The sequence below is a fragment of the Echeneis naucrates genome, chromosome 3 (assembly GCF_900963305.1).
Source record: "Echeneis naucrates chromosome 3, fEcheNa1.1, whole genome shotgun sequence".
Taxonomy (NCBI): Eukaryota; Metazoa; Chordata; class Actinopteri; order Carangiformes; family Echeneidae; genus Echeneis; species Echeneis naucrates.
In genome coordinates this window covers 10,644,091-10,664,620 of record NC_042513.1, presented here as the reverse complement: position 1 = coordinate 10,664,620, position 20,530 = coordinate 10,644,091, and the positions used below count along the sequence as shown (strand labels likewise).

The window sequence follows — 20,530 nt, the reverse complement described above, 5'->3', positions numbered from 1 at the left end:
TTATTTATTTATTTTTTGGTTGTACTGCATTTCTCTGATAAACACATACAACAAGCTGACGAAAAATCCACAAGTGAGCTAATTAGTAAAATCTGTCATTTTCATTTTGTTTTAAAGACCTGTGACAATATTGTTTTGCACAGTTGGTCATCATTGCTCCACCAAACTAAATCAGAGAGTTCAGTCACTGCAGTTATCAGAATTTGGTCTTAGCATGTACAGTCACCTCACTGCTTATGTGACTTTGACTGTGTTTTGTTGTGCCAGTGCTCATTTCTCCCAAAGCTTAATGAGGTTAATGTTATATAATACAAAACTGCCACAATTTAATTTAATGAAAGGCATGGCTGAATTTTATTCAGACAAAATTGGGTGCATCAACTCTAAAACGCACAGAGAGCCAAATATATGTATTGTCCTGGAAACAAAACTGTGTTAAAAATCATACCAGGCTACCATCATTTTGAGACATTTTCAGATTATGCCAGAAGTTGATATTCTTCTTAATGATACTTTTTCATGAAGAGATTCATAATGGACAAGGCTAATGGCAAATCCACTCTCATGCCCTTTTCAGTATGTCGTGAAGAGGACCCAACTGCCTGTCCAATGCACCCTTTGATTCAACACACAAAAGTGCGAATTACCTCAAAATAAATAAATAAATAAAATAAAATAAAATAAAGCATCAGTCTGCCCACACAGTAGCCAGGGAATATTGATTAAGACTGCTGACATATCTACCTTTTACTTTAGCTGGGTACAACATGTGCCATATTTCAGGTAACACTAACACCTACATACTGCCTTTGCATTATCATAACAACATTAGAGACCTTATACCGTATGGATCATACATGAAGGCTATGGCTACATGTTTTGGACATAAATAAAATGTTTCTCTAATGTTTTTGTTTTGTTTTGTGGGTAGGGGGTACAGTAAATCTGCTAGAAGTCAGGCAGACTGGAAAGCTGGTGTCTGTCATCTTCGATAGCTATTTATTTGTTCTAGACAAGCTGTTGTATGCTAATGAGATACTTTCAGCTTAGCTGCGCATCGGAACTCTGTTCTTTTACTGTTATGATCTTTAGATCTATACTTTCACTGCATTTGATAGAGAGGACACTAAAAAGCATTACATTAGATGTACTTGGACTCATTTAACGTAACCCTGATTAGATTGATTGTCATTTAACATACCAATGTTGTTTTGGATTCCTTTTATTCCTGGGCTTTTCTTACAATTTGCTATTCCAGCAGTGTAAAACAGAAGTGAGCCCTGCAATGACAAACAGGAGCCAAGATGGATTCATTTTCAACAATATTTAATTTAAGTGCTTTGTCAATAAGCACAATTAATTTCAAGATCAATATGTTCTCTTTGATGTGGCGATTTAGCACCTTCTTTAGTTTAATAGGTTGTTTCAACAGAAGCTAGAAACACACTGGTGAGATTAATTGCAGAGAAAAGTATTCATGTCACTCTGCATATTTGTGCTGATAGATTGGTTGCACATTAATGACCCTGCTGTCAGAAAAGCCTCTAAATTCATTATAGATGCAATTACAAATATGAATTTCTTTCCTCATCTTCGATTATTGTGCATCAGTGTCAAAATCTATGGGCCATTGATTCAAGGTTATAATTAACCTCAGTGGTGGAAAAAAAAAAAAGTATTATTCTGCCCCTCAGAAAAAGTTTGTGTTGAACTGCTGCTTAGCATACAGGAGCAATCAGTCATGTGTCACCACCAGAAACATTTTGCCTGCCAAAAGATTTCACATGAAGGATGTAGAGCTTGTTCAAAACAAGATGCACATAGTACTGAGGTATTCATTCCTCAGTCTGATTATCAACTGCTCAGCAACTGTGACTGCTGCTTTAAACCAAGCCAGATATGCGAATACTTCCCTTGATTTAACTGTTGTGCGTGCTGCCTGTACAGCGTTTTTCAGTCAGTGCATTCTGAGATAGGCTCAACCCAAACCTCCACATGACTCTGAGTGAAACTCTGTGGGTATTAAGACATTTCAGCATCAGAGGAAGGGTGGAGTAATTTATGGCATCAACTCAGGCTCTTTCATGTAAGATGCTTGCCCTTGCATGTACCCTCATACATCAGTTTGGGCTGCTATAGTGAAAATCTCCTTTTTCCTCTTCCTCTTCCTCTTGCAGGTGCTGAAGAACCTCGAAGCAGAAAGAACCAGAAGGCTCAGCAGTGTCAAGGCATGGTGGTGAACATTGAGAGAATGTTGGGCATTTGGACTTTGTGAATGGATTAAAGGTCTGTATCAATGTTTTTTTTTTAAATCTTCTCTGTCGAGTTCCAATAAACCCACAAAGAGGAGGTTACTCCTCAAATGTCTTTTATTGCAGATTGTTTGTTCATGCACTCTTTGACTGTGACATAGTTGTGACATTGGCCAATTTATGAAATTTTATTAAATTAAAAAACAAACTGCAAGCGCTCCAATGCATGCAGATTTGCTCTTGACTTCATTACATGGACAAATTAAATCTTCTGTGTACTCATATCTACTGTGAAAAATGTCCTGGTCTTGCCTGCATGATGAAATGAATAACCATAGCTGTAACAAGTTCCCCTAAGCCCTGCATTCCTCCTCTTGTCATCAATGAATCATCTTTGATTGCATAAGGAACGGCAGAGCTTTTTGAACTAGCTCTGGATGCATTAGCTTGTACAACTGGAGTAATTGTGTCTGCATGAAGATACGCAGTTGGACTTGAGGCACTGACAACATGCTCCAATACAGCTCCATTATCATCACACACATTTTTAATGATATTTCAGACTATTATTCTTCAGAGTCATAGTGCTATGCTTTGTAATTAATTCTAAGGGAATTTCCCCAGTGGTGCTTTAATGTCGTCCAACAACACAATGTGCATTTATGTTTTGTTTTCCTGAAAATTACTAAATTTATTCCATTTTCTGTGCTCTATGAATAGGCTTTGTTATTGGGCTTGGTATTTTCCTCCTTTTAAAGATGACAGTTTTAAAACAAACGGAATCCTTGTTTGCTGCCCCCTGTTGACATATTATACTGTTTCCCCACAATCTGTCAGACGTTACACAATCCAGATTCTTTTTTCAGAACAGTGCAGCTTGTGCAGCAAATACTACTTTAGTTTGCTTTTTCAGCTTTTACATCGTCCTTCTTTACTTCGCTGTGCTTCACTGTATGCAACTTCACATTACTTAGGTCCAAGTTTGAGTCTGAGATGTTGTGAGGGACGCAGCTAGCATGACCTGCCTCTGAAATGATGCATACATTTTACTCTTATGCCTCCTCCATTTGATTAAGAGTTGGCTTAATCCCTCAGTGGACCACAGTTATAAGCTTTTTGGTAATGACCTGCTTAATCCTCCAACTAGAGATAAACCTCACAGGCACATTAACTTCAAAACAGTTTACTTACTTCTCATCTGTCTCTAAAACAAGTTGTATTTCTGAATAATGATGGCAAGTTATGCATTGGTCTGTTGGGTGTTGGGTTGCTGTTCCTTTGAGTAATGAAGGAACAAATGTAGAGGAGTCTCACCAAGGTTTTTTTTTTTTTTCTTTTTTTTTTTCTTTCCTCTCTCAAACTACTTTATGGTTTACTGATGATCACTTTTGAAATCAGTTTTATAAAAATATGAAACTGGGACACATTGAGTTGATCTGTCAGTTGAGAGAAAATTAATTTTAATCTATTTTCATAATTGGTTAATCATTTGAGGCAATTTTTCGAATTGCGGTTCGGTCAGCTTTCTTTAACTTGTGTTATTATAAACTGACTATTTTTGGAGAGGGGATTGTTGAGCGGCAAAACAATAATGTAATTATGTTTTCCTTTTTGCATTTCATACACAAGATTAATGAAGGTGTTGAGACCATATTTTAAACATTTTTTTATAATATAAGTAATTATCAGTTTAGCCTTGTCACTACATTTAATTACTTTTTTTTTTTTTTACCCTTTTGCAACTTTATTAAAAAAAATTGCTGAAATCGAGTGTTATTTGTTACAGGAGAGTGGGCAGACCTGATGAATATGCACACCTATCTGCTTAGTGCTTAGAGACTGCAGCTCTGGGGTGTCAGCTGCAGTCCATGAGAAGGAGAGCCTACAGACACACTGGTGAGGCTGAAACAGGTGACTGCAAATTCATAGCATTTTAGTGATAAAGTTGATCTGGTTCCTAACTTGCCTTTACAGACCGGACCAAAATAAACTGCCCTTTTTCTCACAACCATTGCGGATTGCCGTTTAAAAACATCAAAAGTGCAATCCACGTTCAAGTGGTTCACATGAATTCAGTGGGTTTTGATTTCTATGCATAGCTTTTCATTTATAGACCTAGATTCAGATCTTGTAGTCATGAGTGAAATGTCTCCTGCTGTTATCACCTCTGCAAAAGAAGACCTATGTGTTGAACATGATCAGGCTGTATCACACTTTACATTCTCTGCAGTAACTGTGTGGTTACATTCTTTTTTTCACTTTGTAATCCAGAGCAAAGGTGAGCTATACACACGCCACACAGGCACATACAGTGGAATGAAAAATCTGTAAGTACCAATGAAAAGGTTAAGACTCATCTTGAATGTGAAAGTTAGCAGCTCCATAACAGACATGCGATTAGTGTCAACTTTGATATCTTTGACATGAGTCTGTAATTTGCAGACCCTATGAAAGGTCTAAGGAATTTTACTTCCTTGTCATCTTAAAATTTAGTAATCACAAGGATTGCTAACAAATTTTGATTTGTGGTAATTGCAGACACTTTGACCAGTTCCTTTCACTAACTTGATATATCATTTTACTGGTGGTAAGTGGAGTAGGGACTAGGCTTGGCCTACACAGATGACCCCCACCCCAGTGATTTTTAATCCAACCTAGTATAACTCTAAATTGCATGCAAATATGGAGGCTTCAAGTTTGGATAATATGATTGGATTACACAATTTTCTTGGTTTTGGGACAGCAACCTTTCACGAGGCTAAAATAAGAATGAAGACAAATAAAATGTAAGTGAGTGAAGCTATATATATTTGACCACAAGGGTGTGAGGGTTCTCTACTGGATTTGAACAACATTTGAGTATTGCAACAGGTAGCAAGAGATTCATAGCAATTTAATTACAATTACATGACTGCGGGATTAAGAGATTTTTTCCCCTAGTCAGTTTGTTGCCTTGAATTCATCCTGATGCCTCTCCACTATCTGGATCAGAACAACATCAGGCATACAAAATATGTATGCACACACAACCCACACACCATCTCCACAGGAGTAAACATACTTTAGCATAAATTGATCATTTCCAGAAAACTCCGAGGTACTACATGTGTGGAGAGCAGTGAAAATTTCATGAGTTTAGTTAGGGCCACAACAGCACCTCACGCACACACCAGGTTTTTGCTCCAATGGCTCCCCAAGTGTGGCACACAAGCACTCAGCTTTCATTGCTGTGATGATGGCTTGACATTTCTACATTCAAGGACAGCAATAGAGGAAAAACTCCATTCACAAAACCCATGACAAGTGCTGCAGCTATTTTGCCAATGTTGTAGATGTTTTACGTTGTTTACTTTCCATGTACATCTACACCTGATAGTATTGGGTAGCTTGGATAAATTTTCTCTGCCTTATTATCAGGGATATAAAGATATCCAAGTGTTTGCATGCTTTATTAGTTCTTATCTATGTTCGGCGGAATTAATACTCCCAGTTTTAAGCCACGGGATCACTTTCTGCATTTGATGAAACAAGTGCCAAGGTGTCCACAATTGCAGCTCCACACGTTACTGTTTATGACATCTCAAAGGCATGCACTCACAATCAAAGCCTTAGCCTTTGATCTGAACAAGCAGCAACAACAACAAAAAAAAGCTGTTATTGGATATGCTAGCAGTAGGGGACCTCAGATTGTCAGGACTGTGAAGTTATTCTTCTTGTCTATTTGTCCACTCGTGCTATCTTGGTGTAGAGCTGTCAACAATATCATGTAGGATGTATCAGCCAGAGATCATAGCTTTAGTCGGATATGATTAATCAGCAATTTCATGAACACGTTATAGGTAAGACCATTTTTATATTTTGTTATCAGTAAATGTAATGTTTTTGGTCACAATAATGCTGATTAGTGCACTAAGACTGCAATTAGTTTTCATTATTATTTAACCCAATCAAAATAGCAATTCAGTGACACAGGTTTACCACATAAAGATGCATATTTTTTGCTTTCATTGCTCTCTTCCCCCTAGAGTTATCCATACGCAAGGTGTAGATTGGATCGTTCAGGTGTGCACAAAGAATAAGACCATCATATAAAAATCTGTACCTTTCTCCAAGTGACAACCTGCAATTTCTGGCACTTTTCAATTTCCTCAGGAAGGACACTGGGAGTGTGGGAGCTGAAAGGCTACTTTTGTTTCTGAGTGTCTTTTGCCTTTGTCTGTCAAGCATGGAGGATTTTTTTTATCCGTCGACAGGATTGCCTTTCACCTCCTGTCTAGTTGAATCTCTCTTTCTTTTCTCTTGGTATTCCCTCCAGATCAAAACAGTGTTATTACCAGTGGGATTCTAACTACGCAAACCTTCCTGAGAGCTGATACCCAGTGGATTACAGGCCTGTCCATATTATATAAACAAGTCTTCAAATGTAATGACAAAATAAAAAATAGTGCATGTGGCTCAAAAGATTGAAAGGAAAAGTTTTATAAGTGCTCTTCCACATTTTATGTCGGAGTAAATATATCTAAATCTTGTTTATTAATGGGTAGATAAAAATGGATTAAAGGTTAGGTAAAGATAGCCTTTATGGTAAAATAACCAATAAGAAAGAAGAATGACATCTGTAGGTGTTCATATGATTTATTTAACTGCTTTTAAGCGAGTGAGGAGTGTCTCAATTACATGACTTGAAAAGATGCTTGTCAGGAAAACCAAAATATGCAATTCCAAGCTTTTAAACAAACAAAAGATGCTGTTGTATTTCTACAGAGAGCTACAGGCTGCTAATAGATGTAAGTGAATCTGGGTCAAAATACACCAGAGACAATGCAGTTACTGTCTGCATAGCTAAGTGTTGTTTGTTTGCCATGTAATTAACTTGTGCAATAGCAAGTTATGTGATTAACATCACCAAGAACAGTGTTAAACTGAATTGTGCATATCAATTTAGATTACTGTCAGTGTGGATATTCTTCAGCTGAATTTACAGAAACTGGATGAGTACTAAACAGGGATTCAGTCTAATACCACCCCATGAATTGAAACAGCACATGGTCGTTAGTGGGGGGCTGTTCATGAAGTACAGGTCCAAACAAATGTGGTAAAAATTTATTTTTGCTCAGTACCCTTTCATTCATCCATGATCTGTATCAGTTATCCGTGGAGGAGGTGGAGCACATCCCTGCTTACATTGGGCCAAGATGGGATGCACCCTGGACAGGTAACTAAGCTCTTGTAGGGCTGATATCTAGGGATCAGAGAGAGATTAACAACTTTCTATGCTCACATTTAGGCCTAGGGAGTTGCTGATTAACCAAATGTGCATGTCTTCAGACTGTGTAAGGAAGCTGGAGTATCCCAAGGGAACTCATGAAGTTGCTGTTCACATTACAAAGAAGTTCAGCAGATTTGTATTTTGGTCCCTAGGAAATTGTGAAAAATGCATCGTACAGCTGTACAAAAATTCAACACAAATGAAATTAAAGTGTACTCTTGCCCCAAGCAGTAGGCTCCATGTGCTTAACAGACTCCTGTTCAAATTCAAAATGGCCTGAAAACAGGTGTCCATTATGTGGGAAGACAATCTTTAACTTTATCATCTTAAGTTTCAACTCAATCAGCACTGTGCCAACAAAATCAAAAAAGTGCTAAAAGTTGTTTTCAAGGAATCTGACTGAGCAGTTTTTAAAGTCAATGAGCTCTTATGACAGGTTTTCAATAGCGCTGTGTACAAACCCTAGTGTTAATAAAACACTTAGTATTTGAGTATTACAGAGTTTTATCTGCTGCAAAGTTTTATTTATTCCAGTGAAATATGTAACAAAAATTTGGTTCCTACTTCTTTGTTAATCTTTCTTGCACAGTTAGTATTTCTCTCTGTCTCTTTTTTAAGCTCTTGCTTGGACTTTGGCCTTTTTTTTTTTTTAATGACTAATTTCTATGTCTCCAGTTAGTTCTCAGTGTGTTTTAGCCCCAAAGCACGTGGGCAGATGCTTATTTGCGTGTGTCAAATGTGGTTAAAACAGATAAATCACCTGGATCAGAGCATTTGTGATTTTTGAGCCATAAACAAATTGCCTCTGTAATTTGCTTATTTTAACTCTGCTTCCATTGCCTACTGTTCTGTCGTCAGGGGTAGACTGTCTTTGTGAAATGGGACATGGTTTAAGGCAAATTGTCCTCTAGTCATTGGTGGTATTAGGAGCTTCTCCACCATGTAATGCCTAAGCCTATGTCTACCAGCCTTGAGCACAACACAGGCAACGAATCACTATAAAAAGAGCCAATTATTTATAGTTGGTTCTTTAACAGGGCTGGTCCTACTTATCTTTCAGGGTGCAGTCTCTAGGCTTTCGCCTCACATTTTTTAGCTTTGACAGAGCTCCTGTCAGCCAAATCTTTCATTACTGCACCAGGCTGAAATTTCTCGAGGTATCAGTGATAGTTTTTATATGTGGCAATCGTTTATCAGGCACTGAGATCCAACACAGCCTTTTTCCCAACCTCTGACTAGAAAACAACAGCAAAAAGTTTTAAACAAGATCTTATGAGAGAAAAATGTTATACTTTTCTTGTGGAGCAAAATAAATCTCTTATACAAAGGAAAGAAATATTTTATGTGCCTATTTTAGTAGGCACACATGAATCCTTTTATTACACATTTTACACTTATACTTAATATTCTGTACTTGCACTGCCTCAACATTTGCTTGTTAAGCACTCTGAATGTCCACTTTCCTGTGAAAGAGTCATCTATTAACTTAATTCAAGAGGCAGCTAGCACTATAATTTGTCTCTGCAATTCCATAGTGATTACCATTGTCCAATTAATGCACAATAATTGAGCTGACCTTTAGCAGTGGTTCCCTTGGTCCACTGTCATCAGAGGATTTGGCACCATCATCATTGCCAGAGTAAACTCTATGAGGTATAATTAGTGTGGATGAGACTTCAATATGTGTATTGATTTCTTGCTGGCTTGATGAAAACACTGGGGGCACGCAGAGGGCATGAATATGTGAACACACACTGAGTGAATGGACCATCAACCTGTCTGGAGCACTTTGTGTGTCATATGAGATCCAGTTGGACCAGAAAAAGGACTTTTAAAATGTTATTCAACCCAGTTATCCATACGATACAAAAGAAGCTGAAAGTATTTTTTTGCATTTGTCAAGTAGAAATTGATGGGAGGCCAGCATCAAACAGATATGGTTTGTCTAGCCTCCTCATCTTCAGGATTAAGTACTTAAAGAAATACTAATAATGGGATTTGGATTCTTGGCAAAAGCTAGATGGGAAGATCAATACCACAAGCAAACAAAATCTAAAATGTCAATTCTTGAGCTTTAGAGGTTCTGATTGGTAGATTTTGTTACGCTTGGATAGTAATGGACCAGCTGTTTTTCCACGTTTCCAGTCTTGATGCTATGCTAACCTGCTATAGGCACCAGCGCTATATGTAAATTGTATATGTTTTTTAACCCCTTATCAATAAAGCATACAAACCTCTTCCCAAATGTTTATCTGAAATAGAGGTTTGTGAGTTTCAGTAAGGAGCAAAGGTAAACCGAACCCACATAATTTGAGGTAATTATACCCAAAAACAAGACTAGACTATACCTGTAGACCCAGTTGAGTGATTGTTGTTTTTGTTGGGAAGTTAATAAGACGTATGCTCATGGTGGCAATCAAACCACGGTACAAAGCATCTAACATGCAGTTTTGTATACACAGCCAAACTCAGTTTAATTTTGTTAGGCGTTTAGACCTAGTCAAGGCCTTGACTACCAATAGACTTGACATTCACCAACTCTCTGCCACTTCGGTATTTATGATTCATCCCCAGCTGGGCAGTCAGCTCATGAAACAACAGTGAGCATAATGTGATGGATATAAATTACAAATCATCACCTATTTTGGGAAAAAGATGATTTTCACTGATCTAGGAAACTGATCCTAGCGTAAAAGAGCAGAATTTGCATCTACAGAGGGCAGTCACCATCGGTTTTTACTTGAAATGCCGTGTATACCATAATTTGAGTTACAATAATCGGGTTAGATAATTGGAGATTTCCCCTGGCGAAAGCTGGTGTTTTGGATGTGTGTAACAATAAGTAAACAAGGACATTAAAAAGTTTCGAGATAGGACTGATGTACCAGATGTGCTGCAGGACTTGTGGAATGGAAAATGGAAAAGAACATTGACAGAGCAATGCATCCTCCTGTTGAAAGTTAAAAACTGGAACTGTAAGCAGTAAGCAGCCCCAAGACATCTAGATAAATCATGTCTCCTGCTAAATGGGACTTCTGTTAAACATTTAACTATTTGTAAAATTCAGACATGTTCTTGGTGAGAGGACAAGCGGCACGCACACAGCCCATATCCTCCCTTTCTTGTTGTCTTGTCTTCTTGGTTTCTTAAAGACATGTAAATATACTTATCACTGTCAATGTTGTGCCATTTGTTACAGATTGTATTAAGGTGATTCTGTTTAGGTATGCTCTTTACGCTTCATTGTTGTCTAAAAATAGTAATAATTCAGTAATGACTGAAATCAAGTGATCAATTCTACAGGCCTGTATCCCTTGTGTTTGTGTCTTGTAGGTGAGTTGTCACCATGCGTTGCCTGGCCGCTCGTGTGAACTACAAGACCCTCATTGTTATCTGTGTCGTCTTCACACTCATCACCGTGCTGCTGTGGAACCGATGCTCTAGTGACACAACTGTACGCTTCCTGCCTCGTGCCGCTTTGGTGGCCCCAAGTCCCAAGGTGGGGGGTGTAAGCATCAGCAGCCAACAACACCCACCACAACCACCGGAGCCCCCACCTGTTGTTGGTGTTGTTGGTGGGATCAAGTATGAAGAAATTGACTGCCTGATCAATGATGAAGCAACCATAAAAGGGCGGCGAGAGGGCAGCGAGATCTACCTGCCGTTCACTTGGCTGGAGAAGTACTTTGAGGTGTACGGCAAAGTAGTCCAGTACGATGGCTATGATCGCTTTGAGTTCCAGCACAGCTATTCAAAGGTTTACACCCAGCGAGAGCCCTACCATCCTGATGGAGTCTTCATGTCGTTTGAGGGATACAATGTGGAGGTCCGCGATCGCGTCAAATGTATAAGTGGAGTGGAAGGTAAGACTTTGATGAACGATGTTAACAGATGAGTACTTGGCCCTGTGCTCATGTGTGGCCAAGATCAATTTGTTCATTTCATAGGGAAAAATGCTCACAGACAGTCTGCAGGCATCTGTTCATGTGATACAAGATAGAAGAGCATAAAATATCAAACATACATACATAAACATGGAAACATTTTAAACAAACCACATCTTCTACCGCTTTTCCGTTTTTGGATGCTGGAGCCAATCCCAGCTCACTCTGGGTGAGGGCGGGGTACACCCTGTACCCCCTCGCACTCAGACCTACAGACAACCAGAGTACCCAGAGGAAATGGACACGCAATGAGAACATGCAATCTCTGCACAGAAAGGTCCCAGGCGAGGAACCAAACCCACGACCTTCTTATTGTGGGGCACCAGCGCTAACCACTAAACCGCCTCCATATTGATTCAGTAACATACGCATTCAACATAACTGAAATTTTCTTCATGGTGACCAATTTTATTATTTTATTTAATGATGAAATTTGATATGTTTTTAACAAACCCCATGTTACTCTATATATATTATTGAGGTCTAGTTGTGTTGTGTCTAGTGATGCATCATATCAAGGCAATGATTTTATTTTAAATGGGACATTTCAGATGTACAGTCTTTGCCACTCTTTTTTTTAATCTTGCCAAATTAAATTTTTTTTTTTTTTATTATAATTTTTTTTTTTTATCTCCACTAAATGAACGTGTCCTTCCCCTCTCCCATCATGCCTCCTGTCCATCTTCCAAGCTATTTTCTTTCCTTTTAAGGTTCCTTTTAAAATAATTGCCAGGGAGGATTAATAGCTCATTTTAAAAGGCTATTAGTTTAAACCACATTATCAGCAATATTTCCTCTGCCCTACTGGCTTGATGTAGTGTTCCGTCATACTTTCATGAAATTACAAAACAGATATTCATTTTCATTCCTTTGCTGTCAAATAGTTAAAACCACTACTAAAATAAAAAGAATATTATCACACAAGCTGTCTAGTGGTGAAACTGTACCTTAAAAATTCAAATATATTAGTGCCGTGAATGACAGTAGATGGTATGCAATATGCATTTCTTCGGCCAGAGTATTGAGTCTTTCTCCAGTCACTTGATGAGTAATGATAGCCAGAGTCTGTAAGAGCAATTTGCCAGCAGTGAATTGGTAGTTTTGCACAGATGGATGGTGCAATTTCCGACATGGGCATTTTCTTTTCAAATTATTGACAGGAATATTAATTTTTGTTTATCACATAAAAAGAACCACACACTATACTGTACATTAAAATGCAAAAATCCTGTACAGCATTATGTTATGTATGCAAAGTGTAACAATGAAATCGTCACACAGATACACAGAAAATTGTGACTGAGGTCAAATGACATTTTTATTAGTTAAATGGACTTTGTGTTCTTACTGAACCTCTCCTTTAATTAAGTTGTACCCAGCATATCTATGTTAGGGAACATATAGGGAGTGGAAAATGGGTCAGATAGGAAGAAAGCCAAACATTTTAGTACCTCTGGGCTGAGGAGCAAGAACCCAAGTTATTATTACCCTGTGGTTGCCTTTAGACAGTAGACACACACACACACACCTATCAAGGTCCATTAATTAAGCCTTAGGCTTTTTGTTCCTTAGTGCTAAAGACCCACAAGCATATACACCTCTCTTCAATTTAGCATATTTTTATCGGTGAAAATAGCAGTTCATTAATTAGCTTGTCACAGTCAGAGGCACCTGAGGCTTTAATCAAGGTCATGGGAACATTTTTCTTCCCATGCTACTCAACCGAAACTTCTTTTAGTACCCTAAGCAATATGCCAACACTCTAATAACATCACATCTGCATCGCTGTGACATTCTTGCATTGAATCCTAAATTGTATTGATATCTCAAGCTCCAGCAGTAAATAGTTTTTTTTTTATTGTAATGATACCTATGGGATGATACACTTTTTAACACTTTTATGTCTCTATACTTCACATTTCCTGGAGGACCTGCTGTTTTTATAGGAGCTGCGTACCTCACTCGAGCTTCCTTGAGACAAAGCGCACAAGCTGAGAAAAATTAAGCTCCAGCAGCCAGGGCACTGTCATTAGCGGAGGGAGATAATACTCTCTTACAACACTCTCTTAAATCACTATCTATCACCTACTTTCATCACCACTCACCATTCTATTGCAGACAACCAGAACCAGTGCCACAACAATGCAAAGGTGTGGCATATTTTCTGCTATAAGAACTTGAGTGTGTTTAGAACCAGCTTTAATTGGCAGAAGAAGACCTAGTTTTTTCAGACTTCAAGCTGATAATATGTGGAGGCTTAACAGCAAATTCCACATTGATTACAATGTGTTATTAAGTGAGTGGCACAGTGTTGCAGTGTGAGGATTTTGACAGTCATTGGACTTGAATTGTCAAGGGAGATGTGGGTAACAAGACGAGCCTGGAGAAAAGCTTGGCAGGGGATTTGAAGTATTGGATGTAAATGTTTTTTGTGGAGATGTATGGATGTGTGCATGTTTCTTCCCACTCTTTTAAAGTCAATCTTTTAATCAAATGTATTCAGAGTTTTTATGTGACTTAACTAATTTACTGTGGTATATTACTTTGCTCCATGCCATGGTCTTCTCCCATTAAATATAAACTAGCAACATGGGAGATAAAGGGCTATGCTTTATTTGACCTTGGATTTGTTTGCAATGAAACAGGCTGTGCTGTGATTGTTGCTAACCATTACAAGTACTTCAATCAAGCACACCCTTGAAGACTAACACTCTAATGGGTAATATTATAAATTCAACACAAAACACTGGCAATTAACATCTTCTAATTGATCTGAGAAAATACTTGAACACTTTGTCACTGTTTATGAAACAAATCCAATGGGGAGATAAAAAATAATCCTTTAACTCTGGGCCATTAATTGATGCAGCAAACGCAGTGGCTAAACATACAGAAGATGTCATTGGTCCTGCGCAGTCAATTGGTCTAAAATAATCACTTACAATATTCAGTACAATGGACAGTATGTTCGGTATACAAGTGTCCATTAATATGTAGTTACTGAGTACATATTAGCTATTTAAGTGCAGAGCCATTAGAGTAGGTCAGTGCAGACGGTGGACAAGTAAACACCATCCATGCACCACTTTAAAAACTTGGGTCCTCAGTGATTGCGCTGGTAGACAGGTGATTGAACAGAGTTTGTGGATGAGACATCAGGGAGGGATCATGTTCCTTACACTGTATTGACTTCTGCTTCAATGATTGTTGGCTAGAACTGAGCTGAGGATGGATTATGTTAAAGCTTCTCACTGACAGCGGTAAGTGAAGTCATATTCTAATGGTGCAAAGACCAAAGATAAATATTAGCCCTTTCAAAATCTGGGAGAAATTCTAGGAAACAGCTGAAGAGAACATCAAAGAAATGTATTTCTTATCACTGTCCAAAAATTTTCAATGCCTAAATCATTCAATAAATTCAATTTTTTGAATTTTTTCAATTCAGTTGAATTGTTTTTATGTGTGATGTTTTAGCTTTTATCATTATTTATTTCTGTTTGGGAACTGGCAACTAGATAAGTTTACCCTCCCGTCGAATAGTGAAATTGAGCCTTTTTGCTGTGCGTTTGTGAAGGAAAACATCAGAAATGGTAAAAAGGAAGGAGAACAGAAGGGATCAGGTGATTCGGTTGAGAGGAAGTGGCATATTATCACTAACTCTAATCTGAGCATATGATATTTTTCTCGGAAGGATTGGGTTTGGGTTTCACGTGTGTGTGCTCTCTCTGGCACAAGGTCTTTAAGTGAACTATCTGTTAATCAGAGTGATTCTCTTGCCTGAGCTATTTCTGGCTGTGTGAAGAGGAAAGCTCTCCTCTGGTGAAATGGTGTAGATTAACTTGAATTTCACCAGACCGTCCAAGAATGAGCCCCTTGTTAGAGTGGTTTTTATTTACTCTTTCTTTCTAACTCTTTTCTGCTTTTTATTATTCAGTTGTATGTTTCTGTGATTACAAAATTGGCACCTATTTGAATCTTTGTTGCTGCCATAGCTGGTCTGATCCAAGTAGTTCAAATGTGTGTGTTTGGAAGAAGGAATTGATTTTCTACCAGTTACATTGATATGACCATGGTTATAAGCTTGGTTGTAACAAAGCACTGAACAGGTTTAGTTTTTCCTCCACTTCAAGCTATTATTTCACCTGCCATATAAAAGCATGTTCCTGAAATAGACAGCCAAGAGTTTAAAAAGACAAACCTTAACAAAAGGATTGTCTAAGCACAGGATTTAAAGGCATTTCAAAACAATAAAAAAGAAACAACCAGTGAATTCAAGGTTATTTGAAGGGAGTCTATTTTCTGTAATGAATTTGACTCCATTCTTCTTCTCTACCTCCCTCTTTCCCACCAGGCGTACCTCTTTCCACTCAGTGGGGCCCCCAAGGCTACTTCTACGCCATCCAGATCGCCCAATATGGTTTGAGCCATTACAGCAAAAATCTGACTGAGCGTCCTCCGCATGTGGAGGTTTACGACACAGCTGAGGAGAGAGACAGCCGGGCCAGCACAGCACCCTGGAGTGTGGCAAAAGGATGTAGCATCAGCCGTGTCCACGACAAGACCAGGGCTACCTCCGTGCGTCAGTTCAGCGCTCTAGGTATGTAAGGCATCTGTGAGTCCAAATGGCCTCAGGGCAAGCAGCTTATCTCCCTTCACTGTGTCTGTCGAAGGATCGATATGCCACTGCGGCCTTGGGGAAAAAAGTGATAGTGCTGAGTCACCACAGCCGTGTGATAATACTGGCAGAATGGCAGAGAGGCAAGAAAAAACATTTCATAAATTAACCTTTTAAAGTGACCTGTTTGTAGATTGGTTGATCCTAACACAACACTGTGTTCCAGAGATAATAGCAACACAAAATTTAAATCTTATGTGTCTTTGACTGGTTAGACGCATTAAACATTACATAGATGAAATAAGTGGTTGAGCCTCCACTGGCACCGGAGACCTGGTGTCAGCAGCTCTCTTCAAGTCATTACACAGCATCTCTTTTGGACTACAGTCTTGGCTCGGACTGGGCTGCTTCAACAGGCAGGTTTCCTTACTGTGAAGGCATTCTGTAGTAATTTTACACTGATATCCATTTATATTGAATTCATCTCACCTCCCAAGGCTGTGGAGCAGCAAAGCTGATGCTCGCTTCACTTTACTTCATCTTAGTGATTATGTTTTCATGCTGGTTTGCTTTGGCTCTTTCAAACCGTTTGTATTGCTGCATATTCTTGCCCAGCAATTCAATCTTAGTTTATCAGTGTGCACAACATTTTCCCAGTGGTGTTGAAGACTGCGTCATATGTCAGGTGCTTCTTAGCGAATGTGAGGGATAAGAGTGATTAATTAATTATTATTATTTTTTTTTTTTAAAGAGCAACAGCTTCCACTCTGGTGAACAATGAACAATGACGTACAGAGATGTTAACCAGTTCCAATGTGTCCTTTCAGCCCTTTGTCACTGCTCTGAGATTGTTTGCTTCCTCACTGGTCATTCTGTGTTGCGTTTTTGGGGTCATCTCATCAGGGCACTCTTTTCCTGGAAGAGTGCCACCATTGTCAACAAGTCATTTCCAATTTCAGACAGCATATCAGAGTTTATGTGCACTGATCACTGATTAAAGCAGAAGCTTTCTCAGTTTAAATTCAGAGGTCCAGTTAAACCAAATTTCCTGAATCAAAAACCTGGATAGTGGTCCTGAGGGGGCAATGGGATTTTAAATAATAATTCCTGTAATAATAATTGAATGTCCTTCTCTCATGCTTTCCTCAGACCAGTAAAGGCTGTAATTAGTGAGTAATACACATTCGGTGGTTTTTGTTGCAATTTCAACACCATGACAGTGAAAGTGGGACTGACTCAAAATAAACTATCACAATGTTAAAGTCACTGATGTATCTTTTATGAAGCACTTGGGCATGTTTTCTTATTTTGATAATACTACTATTTATTACAAAAGCATAATACTGGCAGCATAGTAACAGCACACATTTAAGATATAATGGTCTCTGAGGCAGGCATCAAGTTGACACTACAAAGATGCTATTGGAAAACGCTTGTTTGTTTTTAGAGGGATTTGCTGAGATTTACAAACAGCTGAACAGTCTGCATTGGCTATAATCTCTTTATTACTCCATGAAATGGAGAGGTTTATCACATGTAATAAAGCTGACTGGCTTTGCAATGTTTCAGCACCAAGTAATCAGAGTTAATTCACATTGTGTCCAAGGCTCACATGGTGTTGAGGACACTTAACACTTGTCTGGTATTGTGTGCAGTGTTCCTGCTTATGCATCTAAAATGTATTTATAATATGAAGGTAAACAAACTGAGATTTATGATTTTCATTATTTTCCAAGCTTGTATTCTGCTTGCTTTGTATTCTGAGACATGCTGCATTATGTGTATGTGGTGGAAAGAAAACAGTCCAACTCAGACTATGGATTTTTGAGTTGGTAGGATTTAAATTCTTAACTGAATTAGAAGTTAAAGTCTCCTAACCCGCTGTAGCTAGTTACAGTTGGAGTTGCTCTTAATGCTCATTCTATGAGTCGGCCAAAAACTATAGATTTTGTATAAAATTGAAGGTAGATACAACGGCTGTAAAGTGAAGCCGATGCTGAAGAGCCTTAAAACTTCATCTAATGACTGTCCAGGGGCAACTCCACTGATTGTAAAAAGAATTCAGTTTGTCTACAAGTCAATGGCTAAATGGCCCTACTTGCCACTTGATTTATTGCCACAGTAGAAGTTTTCCGAATGACTCTATGCTCTCAGTCTCTAGTTTCAAGTCTTCTTTGATAGAGCACAATGTTCACTTTTAAAACATTGCCCCATTTAGAGGCGAATGGATGATGAAGCAGGGCGACGAAAATCTAAAAGTCAGTGTGCACAGAGTTAGAATTGTTCAAAGATAGCTGTGTGAAAGACTGCATTAAACTCACCAACCAAAAAATAAGGACTGTGATTTTTTTTTTTTTTTTTTTTTTTAAGCTGTTTAACAATGTTGATTTGATTGGCTCCCTCAATTTCAAGTAAGAAACGAACTAACAAGGATTTCAGCAATTAGTTTGTCAGATTTCTTGATTTAAAAAAAAAATTTAAGCTTATCTCATGGACAAATTTAAAAGTCCTATATCTCTACAGTCACAAGTAGGCAGGCCTAAGTCTGGGTATCACCCATGCTATTCTGTTTGGACCAAGTTAAGTTTCAGGTTCCTGAGCGCCAAGACTGAGGTCTGACTCAGGTCCACAATGGCTGTAAGCAGGGATGATTGTCAATTTGCCTCATGGTAATTCCATTGATGTGTTCTGTAGTGATTCTATGTGGGAAATGTGACGGTGCAAATGTCTGATTGTTTTAAATACCTAAACTAGCCATCTTAGTATCTAATATTAATCTCTTAGTTTTACAGCCATGAAATAACAAAGAATACAAGGTAGCTGGCAGGCTTATACGCTACCAGTCAAAAGATTGGACACACTTTCTCATTCAAATGAATAGGAAAGTGTGTCCAAACTATTGATTGGTAGTGTATGTGAAAGTAGTGGGAATCAGTCTTTTACCCCGTGCTGCTGTAGCACTGTCTTTATTCTCATCCGATCCCCTGCTGCTATTTTCAGGATATTTTCTCCTCTATTGAATGTCTGTCTCTACTGTAATTTCCCCTCCTCCTAATTTTTTAGCTTTCAGCTCATCACCACCAGCAATTTCTTGTCATTTCACTCCTCTGCACCTTTATTTCCCCCTCTCTTTTTCTCTGTTTTTCTCTGTGCTCACTGTGCCTTTCAGCATCAACTCACCATCACAGCTCTCTTTTCCTTCACATTATCATGGTTTCATCATAACTCAGCCCTCCCTGGGCAATCTTCATCTTCCATTAATCTTCCCTGCCTATCCCCAGATTTCAGTATGCTCCTTCTATTCACTTATTCCCGCCCTCTTATCACCCTTCAGCACCTCGTGTGCTCGCTAAACACTGCAATCATATTTGCCTGATTCATCCTAAAGCGTCATTCTGCTGTCTCATCCAAACTTTTCTTGTTTCATTTCTCTACTCTTTCTTCTCCTGACTTTGTCTCCCTCAACTTTTTTCCTCCTTACTGTATCTAGGGCACTAGTGCTGAAAAGCCTCCCAAAGCCTCTGACAAGTGGATCAATCATCTGTCCCCTGATAATATCCTACCATCTGCACATTGCTGCATGAACACTGACCCTCACTGAGCACCTATTTTCTGAAATTCATTGCAGACGGTCCATTGTAAAGAAATGTGGTTTGTTCAAACAACCGCCTGTTAGAATTAGCAGGATATTCGTTCTATGCCCATGCAGTGGAGCAACAGCTGACACCTGCTACTGTTCCATTGAAAAAATTTCACCACACTGTTTTGGGACATTTCATTTTCTTACACCAATAAGTCAGAGTAGATTTCATGTGGCCTTTTTGACACTGAAAAATAGATTTAAGTCGAGGTTTAGCTAAGTGAAATGACATCATCAGAAACATGTTAGCGTATGAAAATGACAACTGCAAGTTGATTTTACTCTGCTTGTGTCACAAGTAGTTTTCCAGGGAACATTAAAGTTAATACTACTGAGGATTTGGAGGTTTTCAACCCAAAACTATTATTATTTATTTATACCACTATCAGTAAAGGAAAATACTAGGGGTGGGAATCTTTTACTATCTCACGATTAAATTTGATTCTGTTTTTTGAGGCTATGATTTGATTCAAAATCGACTTTCAATTCAAAATGATTTGATTCATGATTTCTGCTTCAATCTGCAAACTTTGCACACTGTGAAGCTTATGTCAAGCCCGGTCTTCCTGGGCATTGGTTAAATAGGGCCCTATAAAATCTGCAATTATGAAAAAAACGGACTTCATTAGTGACGGGTGTCACTAATAATGCATGCCCCCTTACCCATGAATAAATAAACAAATGAGTGAATGGATGGGTGGATGGGTGAATAAATGAATGAGTGTGGTGACTTGAGACAGTGTGGTTCGATTCCTGGTGCGGGCACCTGAACATGTAATGGACTGGGCCACAGCAAGGAATAGCAACCCC

The 20,530-nt window shown here is 38.5% G+C and overlaps 1 protein-coding gene across 3 annotated transcripts in view; it reads left to right on the top strand.

Moving 5' to 3' along the window:
• Nucleotides 1-20,530, top strand: part of glceb (glucuronic acid epimerase b) — a 42,863-nt gene that overhangs the window by 16,743 nt on the left and 5,590 nt on the right. Inside the window, exons 2-5 of one of the 3 annotated variants that reach the window (XM_029498121.1) lie at nucleotides 2,178-2,286; nucleotides 4,039-4,148; nucleotides 10,855-11,384; nucleotides 15,817-16,062. In XM_029498121.1, coding sequence (XP_029353981.1) covers nucleotides 10,868-11,384; nucleotides 15,817-16,062 — 763 coding nt within the window. In that variant the 5' untranslated portion in view covers nucleotides 2,178-2,286; nucleotides 4,039-4,148; nucleotides 10,855-10,867. Of the gene's footprint in view, nucleotides 1-2,177; nucleotides 2,287-4,038; nucleotides 4,164-10,854; nucleotides 11,385-15,816; nucleotides 16,063-20,530 lie in introns of all 3 variants that reach the window. The other 2 variants (XM_029498122.1, XM_029498123.1) reach the window with 2 other exon arrangements.